The sequence below is a fragment of the Saccopteryx leptura genome, chromosome 6, assembly GCF_036850995.1.
Source record: "Saccopteryx leptura isolate mSacLep1 chromosome 6, mSacLep1_pri_phased_curated, whole genome shotgun sequence".
In the NCBI taxonomy this organism is placed as follows: Eukaryota; Metazoa; Chordata; class Mammalia; order Chiroptera; family Emballonuridae; genus Saccopteryx; species Saccopteryx leptura.
In genome coordinates this window covers 151,055,169-151,068,952 of record NC_089508.1, presented here as the reverse complement: position 1 = coordinate 151,068,952, position 13,784 = coordinate 151,055,169, and the positions used below count along the sequence as shown (strand labels likewise).

At 46.3% G+C, this 13,784-nt stretch overlaps 1 protein-coding gene across 4 annotated transcripts in view; it reads right to left on the bottom strand.

Moving 5' to 3' along the window:
* Positions 1–13,784, bottom strand: part of SMURF1 (SMAD specific E3 ubiquitin protein ligase 1) — a 132,369-nt gene that overhangs the window by 5,374 nt on the left and 113,211 nt on the right. For all 4 annotated transcript variants that reach the window (XM_066343914.1, XM_066343916.1, XM_066343917.1 and 1 more), the window contains 5 exons: positions 6,290–6,404; positions 4,580–4,758; positions 3,334–3,471; positions 2,247–2,367; positions 983–1,184 (listed from right to left, as the gene is read on the bottom strand). In XM_066343914.1, coding sequence (XP_066200011.1) covers positions 983–1,184; positions 2,247–2,367; positions 3,334–3,471; positions 4,580–4,758; positions 6,290–6,404 — 755 coding nt within the window. The remainder of the gene's footprint in view (positions 1–982; positions 1,185–2,246; positions 2,368–3,333; positions 3,472–4,579; positions 4,759–6,289; positions 6,405–13,784) is intronic.

The window sequence follows — 13,784 nt, the reverse complement described above, 5'->3', positions numbered from 1 at the left end:
CTCAGAAACTCTTAAAATAAGAAAAAGTCTACGGAGAATGTTTTATACATGAAATATATCTGCTATCACTATTAGTACGTCAAGTTCAGTTTACTGAATTTTAACATATTAATATTCTTCACCTTATTCCTTCTGGCTACCGGGGTTATCAAGCAACAAAAATCTAAAAGTTTGCAAGTTGCAAGGCCCGGAGGAAGCCTGCGAGGACCTTCCCGGTTGGTCGTGGCTGATGGAGCACCCTCCAAGCTCCTTGTGAAGCACAAGCTCTTCAGGGTCCCCGCCAGGCAGACCTGGGTGTCCGGGGACCTGGTCAGGGCTGGCAGGGTTGTGAGAGCATGGCCACCTGGCACCAGGGAGCCTGTCAGTGACGCACTGCACAGACCAGGACCCCGAGGGCCAGGGCCGCCGGCCTGTGGGAGACACAGACCCGTCTGCTGACATTGAGGCCGCAGCCCTCCTGTTTCTACAGATGACCTGGTAGTTTGCCTGAAAAACTTATTTCTTAAAACAACAAAAACAAACCCTGTGATTTCTTTCTCCAAAACCTGTTGTTCTCTGTACCCTCCTGTTATCAACCAATTCCGCAAGGGACAGGGAGGCATCAGGCTCCACTGGGCCCTCCCTTGCACAGGTCATTCCAAACTCAGTCCTGCGTGGGCACCGGGCCGGCTGGCACCTGCCACGGCTGCAGAGACAGGGAGACCCGCTGAGTCCCAGTAAGGAGACAGAGAGGCAGCCCGGCTTGGTTTTGCTGAGAGCCTCCCCTTGGTATTTATAGATAGCATCTTTCAGCTCTGTGGAGGGTCGCACAGGGCCCTCCCCCAGGTGAATGCGGCCACAGTGCTAAGCACTTGCTACAAAAGCACAAATGTCACATAGTTTTCTAGTAGACATTTCAGGAAGCCACCCACCACAATCCAGTTCTTCCCATATGCCCAGTGTGGACACACGGTGCCAGCAGCCCCGCCTCCACGTCAGTCACCTTGCAAAGCCTTGAAGCCTTGGAGTGGGACTCGAGTGGACCCTGTCACAAACTGCAGGAGCCGGGCCCGCCTCTCCTCGTCGAAAGTCTCCACTGCCTGCCAGAACCACCTGACGATGTTGCTGTCAGCCACGCAGTGCTTCAGCCGTGTGTTGGACTTCCAGTCATTCAGGTCTATCTTATCCAGGCCACCTATGATCAACTGCAAAGTGTTCAGAGGCAAGTGATTTCTAAATGCACATCCAACGCCATGACATGCCTCCCATGGTCCCAGTGTAGCAAAGGGGTTAACAACTCGGTTCCCAGGGCAAAGAGGAAACTATCTTCAAATAAAGTAGACACAGGTTTAGACAAGAATAAAGATAAAGCAACAGCATGTTTGCAGCATGACACTCCCACCCCTCTGCCACCTCAGGCTGGTTTCCAGCCCTAGGACCACGTGCATGGCTACAGATGGGGCGTTTCTTACAGCCGGTGTGCGTGTGGTTGTGCACTGCCACTGGTGAGCACGAGTGTGGAAGAACCACCCAGCAAGACACACGGAGCCGAGTGTAAAGTGGGGCCATGTCACAGTGACTTCACAGGAAATGATACATGGAATTTAAAGTCTGAAGGCACTGAAGCAAGGGTGATGTGCAGTTTCAGCACTTGCTTAAAAAGTCCTCTCCAGCCTGACCAGCAGTAGCACAGTGGACAGTGTTGATCTGATACGCTGAAGTCCCAAGTGCAAAACGCCAAGGTCGACGGCTTGAGCCGTCACTGGCTTGGCTGTATCCCCCTCCCCAGTCGAGGCACATATGAGAAGCAATCAATGAACAACTAAGGAACTACAACAAAGAATTGATGCTTCTCGTTTGTTTCCCTTCCTATCTGTCTCTCCCCCATACCCCTTTCCTCTCCAGGTGGATGCTGTGGGAGAAAGGCGGCTATACGCGAGGTGATGTCCCCAATCCAAGGTGACAACCAGGAGGTGGTGAGGACTCTCCACTGCTATAGAGCCTGAGACAGCTGATAAGCCACAAAACACCGTGAACAAGGTCCCCAGAACTATCTGGTTCACCTCCACCAAGTAGGCACTTAGTCTTGTCGTATCTGGCTCACACACCCTCCACTCTCCTCCTTGCTCCAGCCCCATGTCTGCTGGGAGCCCTGCGCACCCCGGGCCTGCTGGGAGCGGCGCAGGCTTCGCTCCGCAGCCAGGAGCAAATCCAGGCCCCACCACACCGGAGCCTGGTAACATACCTCTAGCAAGCTGGGCACATACCTCTAGTTCCTTCTGGTCAAAAGGCTTCAGTAAGTGTTGAGGAATGAGTTCATTAAACCCTTTCTGAAGAGCTAAGAACTGGGCTTCAATTCCTCTCATAAATCTCCAATTTACATATAACCTGGAAGAAAAGTCCACAAGTTGGAAGCAATGCTCATCGTTGATGAAAAAATATTTTTTTCTGTTACCACGTTCTGACATCTGCTGAGTATCTGCTGAGTCTAAGGTCTTGCCGGCCCGGAAACCCACCAGATGGCAGCCTCTGACCTAAGTTACAGGTGGTTACCCGAGTAAACCACACGTGCCTTTATACATTTTGATTCATTCCAAGGAATAGCAGTAGAATTTCACCTGACCTGTTCCAGCAACGGCCACAGTTTAAAAGTGTATTTGAAAACAAAATATAGGATATTGTTAGAACTACACAGCAGTCTGACAGCCTAGGCACAGAGATGCCCATAAGTTTCTAAATTTCCACTGGAAGTGAATTAATTGCCTTCAGAAGTGGGGGCAGCACTACGCTCAGAGATGGGGGTCAGAGGTGCGGGCAGCACTATGCTCAGAAGTGGGGGCAGCACTACGCTCAGAGGTGGGGGCAGCACTATGCTCAGAAGTGGGGGGCAGCACTATGCTCAGAGATGGGGGTCAGAGGTGGGGGCAGCACTACGCTCAGAGGTGGGGGTCAGAGGTGGGGGCAGCACTACGCCCAGAGTTGGGGACAGTGCTATGGAGCAGACTTCTCAGAGGCTGAGCTCAAGGAATGTCTAGGTTTTCTCCTTTCTCCTGTGCTACCTTCACATAGAACTGTGGGGTCGCTTGAAAGGCCTTCCCCCCCTGGGGCTCTGGGGTAATTTCCCCTGGTCACCAGGCTAGCTCTGGTCACATTGGGACTCCCCCATACAGAGCTCCTAACTATTGAACCTGACTATTTCAGGAAGTCTCTCTGTAACAGGATTCTGGTCACAAGTGCTGATGGGGACAGGTGACCTCGCACCTCAAAGGAACCTCCACAAACTAACGTGACCCCAGCCATGCCCACGATGACCCCCCGCATGGGTGTCCCCACCCAGGCTCCCCAGAACATTACCGGACATATTCTTTCTTGTTCTCCTCTGTGACAGGAACATTTCTTCCATTGGGCTTCAGCTCGTGCTGAAGAATTCTCCCAAAAGCATTGTGCTCCACACAGAAAGTGTGGTCCAGCACGGGGGTGATATCGTTCTCTCTGTTGAAGTTAGGAGAGAAGACAGATGTCAGTTAGACCTCCGCCACCAGGTGGCAGTGAATGGAACGTAAAATGGAACAATCTGGTAGAAAGAAAGAAAGAACCTTTACAGACTGCCAGACCCAGAAAGCCCACAGCTCCAGTTCCAGGTGTGTCCTGACTCCCAGTTTCCTCACTCATAGGGGTGACAGTACCTCTACCAGTCTAGGATTTATGAAACACCTGGTTGCTTTGTAAACTAGATTGAGAACCAGAAAGAAGGGCATCCTGAAAAGGTGACTGAGTCGAAGGGAAATCCACCTACAGGAAGCCACACTGAGAAAACACACTTCATTCACCCTTTTAATTTTAAGGCAGCCTTTTCAAACAAGCACTTGAAAGTTACAACTGGTTCCTTAATCTGCTATCTTTCTTGAAATGGAGTGAAAGATCTCCTGCAGGATGAAGGCCCTGACCCCTGCTGACGACCCATTCCTAACGGGAGGTGGAAACAGAACGCCTAGGGGCAGGATACTGCGGGAGGGGCCTCCCGTCACCTCATCAGCTTGTCCAACCTTTGCCTGAGCCTGGGACTGTCATCCTTCCTGTGAAATTGATTCAGAGGACACATGTGGTTTACCATGTCACTGCCTATTGCTTTTAAGAGAGTGTTTAGGATAATTCCAAAACAAGGTGACTAAATATTAGTTTTCATACTGTCTTTTATCAAAGTATTTGATACAAGGTACTTTGATACCAATTCTGTTTGTGATACTTTCCCTTAAGAGATAAACTGGTGATACCTGAGAGTGTCAAAAACCAACCAAACACCAGGCCTGGAGGTTAACATTTGTTGTTATATGTTAATAATTAAGGAAACAATAGAAGAAACTAGTCCATGAGAGAAACTGGCCAAACATCATGAGGAAAATAAGTCAATTAAGTATATTTTTGTTAAATCTACCTTTACATTTTGGTCATAATAGTTTGTTTACTTCTATTCTCCAGTTTCACACCCATCCCCAAAACACACATACGTGCATGTACACACACAACAAATATATTTGGCGTACATTCAGATGGTGGCTATATATATACGTTATTAACTGAACAGTGAGTCAATACTTACAGAATCCACACTAAGCTCTTATGTAGTTCTGGGTCCACTGATTCCAAATCAGAGAGCTGGATGGGTTTCCCCAATAGCTGCTTATAGAAGGGAACTGTGAAACCCCCATTTATGTAGTGTCCGTGGAACACAGCCAGACCCATGATCCGGCCCACAAAATGGAAATAAGACAAATGGTCCTGCAGGGGGCACCAGAGAACATACATTCATTAAAAATTGGCCAAGGTAGTTTCCTTTGGTTTCTCCAGTTTCCTGGGGAAACTCTCACATACACAACCAACACTCAGCCAGTTACTCAGAGGCTATGCTCATGACCAAATGAAAGAAGGCTGTTTAGTAAGTCAAAATTGAGAGCATGTCTTTTGTAGATCTTCTGAACATTTTATTTGCTCTTAGTTCAAACACCTTTTCCTCAAAGTTGCTACGTAATTTGTGGGACCCAGTACAAAATGAAAATGCAGAATCCCTTATTCAAAAATTATTAATAATCCCAACATGGACCCTGACTGGTTGGCTCAGTGGTAGAGTGTTGGCCTAGCGTATGGACATCCCGGATTCAATTCCCAGTCATGGCACGCAGGGGAAGTGACCACCTGCTTCTCCACTCCTCCCTCCTCTCTCTCTCTTCTCCCCCCACAGCTATGGCTTAGTTGCAGCAAGTTGGCCCCAGGTGCTGAGGATGGCCCATGGCTTTGCCTCAGGTGCTAAAATAGCTCAGTTGCTGAGCAACGGCCTATATGAGCAGAGCATCCCCCGGAAGGGGGCTTGCTGGGTGGATCCCGGTCAGGGTGCATGCGAGAGTCTGTCACTCTGCCTCCTTGCCTCCCTGCTTCTCACTTAAAAAAAAAAAAGAATCCCAACATGGCAACAGCAGAGATTCAAACTGAGCATGGCCCTGTGTGCGGGGCCCTGTGCGCGGGGCCTTGTGCTCTGTACCGGCTGCCAGCTACACTCCTCCTTTCCATTGCATGAGAAAGAAATAAAGGGTACCTCCCCTGTCCCCTCTGCCATCCCTCCCCCAGTCCCACAAGAAAGAAGAAAAGAAATCCAGAGGAGAAAAGAAAGGAATGCAGCAAAAAACCATCAGGAACAACCCAAGTAAAAGAACCATTTTAAAATCAGACTGTTTTTAAGTTTTTAACTTAAAAGGGAACCTCATGTTTCTACTTTCAGGTTGGAATTATAATCAGATAATTAGTCAAAATGTAGTTTCCACGTTGGTAAAAGGTGCAGCCCCAGCAACTGCTTGCAGAGGAGCCAGCGTGTGACTCCGTTGGAGAAAGCAGGACACAGCCCCATGGGGCAGTCCAACCTTAGGTAGGCCACTCATTCTGTAGCCAAGAGTGTCAGCACTGGTGGCCAAAAAGGTCAGTTACGAGAATGTTGAATTTGATTGGGCAGATGGACTTTGTAACCCACTTCTCAGAATGATGAGATCGTGGCCATTGTACCAGAGCGCCCTGCATGGCAACCGAGGGCTGTGCGTAAGCATTCCCTTGTTTTCCTTGAGAACACACCGGGACCCCATCACTAGCAATACAGGCCTGAACTAGTCCCCCTTCATCCGTTTCCCACTCTCACTGTGTTTTATTTACCACAGACCTTCAGTAAGACCTCAGTAACTAAACCCAAAATTGAGATTTAAACTGAAAATCCACTTTAAAAATTCTCCAACTTAAATTCCTGACCTCTTTACTCATTAATACTCACAGGGTTGATGGAGGAATCTGGGTTGATTTGCAGCATGTATATATTGTCTGTAGAATATTGGAAGAGTCCATAATACGGATTCAACATTTCGTGGCACAATAAGTAAAGCCACTCCCTAGGAATAATAGCAACAACAAAAACATAACTCAATACTTTATATGTGTTAAAATTTCTGGTTTTGGATCCTAACAAAAACTGAACCACTAGAGGCCAAAACTGGTACAAAGCCTGGCTGTGAGACTGTGATTTGTACAGATCGGGAAAATAAACCTCAAGAAGTGGAAACCATTCTGGTTCTATTAGAAACGGCTCCTTGGCCCACCATGCCAACACTCTGTGGTTGACTTGAATGAGGACCACCTTAAAGTGCAGCGTCCTCAGCTGTTCACCTGTCTGCGTGCCTGGCCCTCCACTAAGGTTTCCTCTGCCGCTTTGCAAAGATCCGAACCTCAGAGATGATGCTAACGATGTGGGAATAACTGACATGTGCAGTAGAAAGCAGCAGGATTCTACTTTTATTTAAAGGGTGTGCACATACACAAAACAAAAAATACACACACAGAGCACAGAAAACATGGGAAGGCCTTACCCTAACATGTTGACAGGAGTCAACTTGAGAATTAGCATTCTGGGGCATTTCATCTTCTGCTCTCTAGTTTTAAAATTTCTGATCGATAACATGTAATAACATTTATAATGTTTAAATAGAGAGAAAATATTTCACAGTCTAGAGAGGGAGGGATTGTTTAAGAATGTTTTTCTCCTTCATAAGTTTCTGTCCTGTTGAATTCTTTTTTCTTTTTGCCATTAACACTTATCATGTTTATAATTTAAAGAACTAGTTCAAAGCTTAAAAGTATTAATTCTAAGAATTTTCAAATCTGGATGCGGTGTATAAGAATAAATTATTTTCTAAATTTCTTTTGGTTTGAATCATTTCAGTATTAAAAAAAACCCAAACCCAAAACAAATTTAAAATGTACTCTAACTAGAAGCTGTAGGATGATTGCTCTGGCCAGGACACAAGACGCCCAGGGATGGGGACCTTTATACAAACAGCTGTTTCTACAGAAAGACTTTTATTCTTTCTATTCAAGCTCCTTTCAAACGGTTAAACCTCATTAAGATAGCAGCCCCAAATTTCATTCTGAAATTCTTTACTCTTTCAAATAAAAAAGACAGAGGATTGAAAGAGAATAAGAAAAGATAAGCACAAATGCAAATAATCTCAGAAAGTTCTGAGAATACACAGAAAACGGTCAGGCCAGAACAAAGTTAGTGCATCGAACTCCAGAGAACAGAAGGGAGTTCCAGGGAGATGCAGCTCCAAACCTTAGCAAATCTTTGACTATAAAGGCAGAATTTCCCAAGCATGGTACTTTGATTTATGCCCAAGTTTGGGAATTTGAATTTGAGAAGACTCATTTTCATAAAAACCAGGGACCTGCAACTGTCTAGACAGGAAGTGATTAAATATAAGCAAACATTCTGATCAAGCCATGGACAAGGGAAAGAGGTCTATTAGGAATGTTCTGGAAGTGGGAAGGGAAGAGCTACACAGGCAAAAGAGAATAGAAATGATTCAGAACCAAACACTGGGAAAATGAGTGTAGACTGATTCTCAGTGGGCAGATAATGAACATGTGTGCATGCGCATGTGCGCACACACACACACACGCGTGTAATTTCAGTCTCTCCCTCATGTCTAGACAGGTGCGAACCCATCTGGACCTGTGGAAGAATCTGAGGCTGAAGTAGCAATGTGAGGTCAAAGTGGAGGTGAGGTGGTAGGAGTAGGGCTCGCAGCTCTTCCCCATGAAGCACAGGGAACCCACGGAAGCCACACAAAGGCTACCTTCACGGCGAGGACTTGGTAATGATAGAAATGCAGAAGAACAGAACTCCTACCAAACCAAACCAAGCTACTCACATGTGTGTCTACAATCAGAATATCAGCCATGCAAAGAAATAATGGTAAATTAAAACAGTCTGAGATCCTGAACTCCTGAGACATCTTGAGACTATAGGATATAGCATAGAAAAGGAAGTGGAAGCAGTCTGATTTGCATTGTTACGGCAAATATGAATGACTACATAAGAAGATTCTCACCTGGAAATGGGTACTGAAAGCCTAAGTCTCTTGCCAGGAAATGGGATTAGAGTTATCAAGGGCAAATAGAAGTTAATTTGCCAAAAGAAAGATGGTTTCTAGAATCAAGATTGAGAAGATCAACAAAGAAACTTGGGGCAATCTTGAAAGGAAAAGTATTTCTTGTGGAGAGGTAGTACCAATGTGCAGGTGGCCCTCAGTGGTAGAACGTCGGCCCAGTGTATGGACATCCTGGGTTTGCTCCCGGGTCAGGGCACACAGAAGTGACCATCTGCTTCTCTCCCCCTCCCTCTCATCCTTCTCTTTCTCTTCCCCTCTCACAGCTAGTGGCTCGTCTGGTTTGAGTGTTGGCCCTGGGAGCTGAGGATGGCTTGGTTGGTCCAAGCATGGGCCCCAGATGGGGCTTGCCAGATGGATCCCAGTCAGGGCGCATGTAGGAGTCTGTCTCTCTATCTCCCCTCCTCTCACTTAAAAAAAAAGAAGAGAAGAAGAAAAGAAAAGAAAACGCAGGTTTTTCTGTACCCTAACCCCAGAGAGACTCAGAATGGCGGAGGGTGGAGGGTGGTAAGGAAGAGAGAGTGCATGGGAATAAGTCAGAGCAGCAGCTCTCTTCCAGGAACAGAAGGCACATTGTGACTTCTAATTCTTTCTCTTTGGCTACTGAAAAAAATCCCAACTCTGCCCAGAAACTGAATAAGGCATCATTACAATGCTTACCAGAACATAATTTTGGTTGGGATAACTGCTGTTGAGCTGAGGGTTGGCTTGTGTTTTCCAAATTCTGAAGGTGGGAGGCTGTGCTATGCCCTGACTCCCCAAGCCAGGGCCACCATTACATATCCTCACAGAACATGAGCCTGCTCTTATAGCCCTTACCAGGCTGGTGGCTGTGCATCGACCTGTGCATTCTGAATGCCTGCACCTCTCAGACCGAGAGCGCCTGTGCACGGGGTGTGGAGGGGAGAAGGGGCAGAGAACATGTTACTGTGCTCTAGCACTGAGTACACGGCAGATTTTAGCAGTTAAGGAATAAAAACAATTATAACAGCACATACAAATTATAGGGGAGTTCTCCTTTATGAAGATTCAATCACATGATATATATTATTTTTTTCATTTTATATTTTATCACAATGTAATTAATTCAATAAATAAGTATGCTATGGTGACTTAAAAAATACGATAAAAAAACACAATAAAAATGTTGATGCACTGGAAGAAGAGCAGAGGAAATCTCCCAGGGGAGAGAGCAAAGGTGGGAAATAAGACAAAGATGACAGACATCAAGGACAAATACAGGGAATCCAAAACTCTGGGTCACAAGAGCTTCAGAAAGACTACAGCGAGGAAATGGGAGAGGAGGTCACTGAAGAGCAATCTCATTCCGTAGGGTTTATGAGACGGGCTCTGGCCATGTGACAGGTGCTCCTCTAGGAACTGGGGTTCAGCTGTGAGCAAGACAGAGCGCCTGACCTGCCGCAGGCAGTGTGTCTGCTGGAGATGCAGGAACAAAGAAAGCCCACAGCACCATATGCTGGCTGGTTTGGGGCACTGTTTGTGAGCTAGCTGCTGGTCCACGGACCGCTGCAAATCTGCCAGAAATTTCCTGCCAGTCTGCGAAAAAGTTCACCACTCTGATGTTGTGTGAGGATTTTAGTTGAATTCACTTATTATACTCTGGGTGATTTCAGCCTTGGCGGTCCCAGAAATATAGTAATTATTCTATTTTCACCAGTCTCCAAGAGTGAAAAGGTTGAAAGCCACTGGTTTAAATAGCCCGGTCGGGGAGGCCTCTCTGAGGGGTGACCTGGGATATGTGGCATGTTGGGGATGAGTTCCAGGCACAGGGAGCACGGGAGGCAAAGGCCCCGAGGCCTGGCACACCAGTTGTGTACCAGGAACAGCAGGGTGAGCAGCTGAGGGGAAGCAGCGAGGCTGCTGGCCAAGCTGTGCAGGGGAGGGTGGGCAGATCTGTGGGGACCTGCAGGGGCCGGCAGGTGGGATGAGAAGCCTTCAGGGGCTCGGGAACAGGAGAAAGACTCTGCGGAATTTTTAGCAAGACCCTGTTGGCTGCTGCTGGGAAGTGGCCTGTTGGGTAAGCGAGGCAGCAGGCAGATAAGCAAAGCAACTGCTGCAGCAGCCGAGAGGGAGCTGGACCCAGCCTGAGCCAGGAGAGAGGCAGAGGGGAGGAAGGGGTCTTGAGGGACCACAATGGACTGTGCTGGGAGGTGAGCAAAGGAGGTGAGAGGTAAGGATGACTCCACAATCGGAACCAGAGGAACTGAGGGGACTGTTCAGAGAGGCGGGAAAGGCTAGCGAGGAACTGGTATGAGGCAAGTCAGAAATTTTGGACTGCTAAGTCTAAGATGCTTAAAAATAATAAAGAAGGCCCTGGCCGGGTTGCTCAGTGGATATGGCACAGTCCCGGCATGCTGAGGTCACAGGTTCGAGCCTGGTCAGGGTGCATAAGAGAAGTAATCAATGAATACACAACTAAATGGAACTAAGTAGAACAGCGAGTTGATGCTTCTTTTTTCTCTCTCCCTTCCTCTTTCTCATCAATGGAAAAAAATTTTAAAAATATATTCAAGGAGAGACAAAAGGCAGTTAGGTAAACCAATGTGGGCGGAGTGGGCAGAGGGATACATTTGAGTGCCATCAGCAGGTGGACAGTATTTAAAGTCATAGAACTGGGCAAATGCACCCAGGGGGCATAGAGGGGCACTCACTCAGGGCTGAGCTCAGGGGGACACCAACGTTCAGAAGTGAGGAAGAGAAGGAAGTGGCAGGAAAGAGGACTGGGAGTGAGCCAGAAGGAAAACCAGGCATGTGCTGTCCTAGGAACCAAGTGGACAAAATGTTCTGAGAAGTAGGGAGGGAGTACCAGGCACAGGCCAGGGGAGGCATCTGTGCGTTTGGTGTGATATGGCTCGTGGTCACCTTGACACAAAGGCTTCCAAGGGCAGAAAGACCCATGTGGAACAGATTCAAGAAAAAGGAGGGATGTGGAAGCAGGAATAGGGATGCACACAAATCTTTTAAAGGGTTTTGCTACCAAGAGAACAGAAAAACAGGGCTATGACTGGGAGTTAAGCATTCTTGAATACATTTTTGTCCTAGAATTTCTAATTGTTTTTCTTTTAACTTTCCTTTACTTGTTTTTATTGCCTCCCTAAGCTTAGACAGGAATGGGATATAGTGTCCAGGGAAAGCTTGGGGGGCATAATTGTTTCTTTAAGAAAGGAGTTGTTATAGCACACTTATATGTGGATAAGACTGAGCCAAGAGAAAAGGTTTTGAAGAAATGAAGTAGATGTGAAATAACAACAGGAGCAAAGGGCTTGGGATGTGCTGTGCAGGGGGCTGCTCTCACATAGGAACAAGAGGGAGCCACTCAGGGCCAGAGCAGGAAGGCCGCGCCTGTGGGGACAGACCTCTGCTGATGAGGTGTTTGGTGGTGCTGAGGAAAGACCTTTCAGATTGCTTCTGTTTCCTCAGTTAAATAGGAAGCAAATCAGCGGCAAAGAGCGAGGCTGGGTGGAAGGGAGGCTAGAGATCTGAGAAGAACTGGAGGGGCGAGGAGAGAACTGAAATCTCATTGAGGTTGTTGCCATCAATGCAGAGAAAGTCCAATGGCATGGAAGTGTCTGCCCCTTGCCACTTCCAGATGCTGCAGTGTGGCTCAGAGCAGCCTGAGGAGAGGGTCACTCAGAGCTGGGATGTTGCCAGGCAAGTGCAGCAAATGGAAGGAGGAGCAAGGTGATATCAGTAAGAAGTGAAGAGAGTGAAGATAGGAGGAAGTCAGGGAAAAAAAAGAAAAAAGGTGGTAGAATCTGTGGATGATTCGTAGTCCTGGATGGGGTAAAATAACTTCTGGTAGAGAAGTGACTCTTCAGTGATACTGGGTGCTAGAAGGTAGCACAGCAATGCCTTCAAAGTTCTGAATGAAAATTCTTTTCTTCCTAGTAGTCTATAAAATGCTAAACCATCAGTCAAGATGTAACTTAAAAGACATTTTCAGATGCAAAATCTTGGAAAATTTGCCTCCCACACACCCATTCTAAGAAAGTTACTTGAGGATATACTTCAGGAACACAAGGGAATAAGCCAAGAAAGAGGAAGCCACAGGACCCACAAAACAACGGCTTTCATCCTGGGAAGCAGTGAAGTCCCATGATGACAATTGTGCAAAAGGCCTGGAAAATCACCACTCAGAATGGACAGTCTTCATGAGGCAGACATGTGGAAGGAAAAGGGTGGGTCGAGATAAAAAAAGATTAAGTTAAATGGGACAATCAAAAGCCTAGTTTAAAAAGAAGAAAAAGAAGCAGAAATTTTTGGAAGAAATAAAATCTGTTCAAAAGAATAAAGTAGACCCTGGCCAACTGGCTCAGTAGTAGAGCGTCGGACTGGCGTGCAGGAGTCCCGGGTTCGATTCCCGGCCAGGGCACACAGGAGAAGCACCCATCTGCTTCTCCACTCTTCCCCCTCTCCTTTCTCTCTGTCTCTCTCTTCCCCTCCCACAGCTGAGGCTCCATCTGAGCAAGGTTGGCCCAGGCGCTGAGGATGGTTCCATGGCCTCTGCCTCAGGCACTAGAATGGCTCTGGTTGCAACAGAGCAACGCCCCAGATGGGCAGAGCATCACCCCCTGGTGGGCATGCCGGGTGGATCCTGGTCGGGTGCATGCGGGAGTCTGTCTGACTGCCTCCCCGTTTCCAGCTTCAGAAAAATACAAAAAAAAAAAAAAAAAAAAAAAAGAATAAAGTAAATTATAGAATACCCCTTAACCTCTCAGTGAATATTTACATTATTAAAACAGTAAACAATCTATTGATTTTCAATTCTTAAAAATAAAAGGTAGACAAGCAAAGGAGACTTACTTAGTTTTGGATAGAGAGTAGAAATAAATCTTAACCTTGCCATTTTATAGGTGAGAGAATATAAGAAACAGTAGAAGGTATGCTGAAAGGGAAGTGAGGAGTATTATTATCCTTTTCTTAGGAAAAAAAATAGGTCAAGAGATAGTGTCTCCTGTTGACAAACCAAAAAATAATGGTGAAAACACATTATGTAAAGTTACAAAGATAATGATAGAAGTTCTAAAAATACTGATATAACTACACTGGGAAGTGGGAGTATTAAATTAGATCCTCATCACAACCAATATTCATCTAGTTTACCCATGTCTGTGGTCATAAAACCTGAAATTAATAGATAATATCTGAATTTGATCAACTTGGTGATATAAAGATATCTTTTAGAATAAACAGTTAAAAGCAAGAGCATTATCTTAAAAGTACAAAGAGGTAGGACAGGAAATAGTAGCTTTTCATTATTATAGTCCATTTAAAACAATATTTTCAATAAATTACTTTGATCAAAAT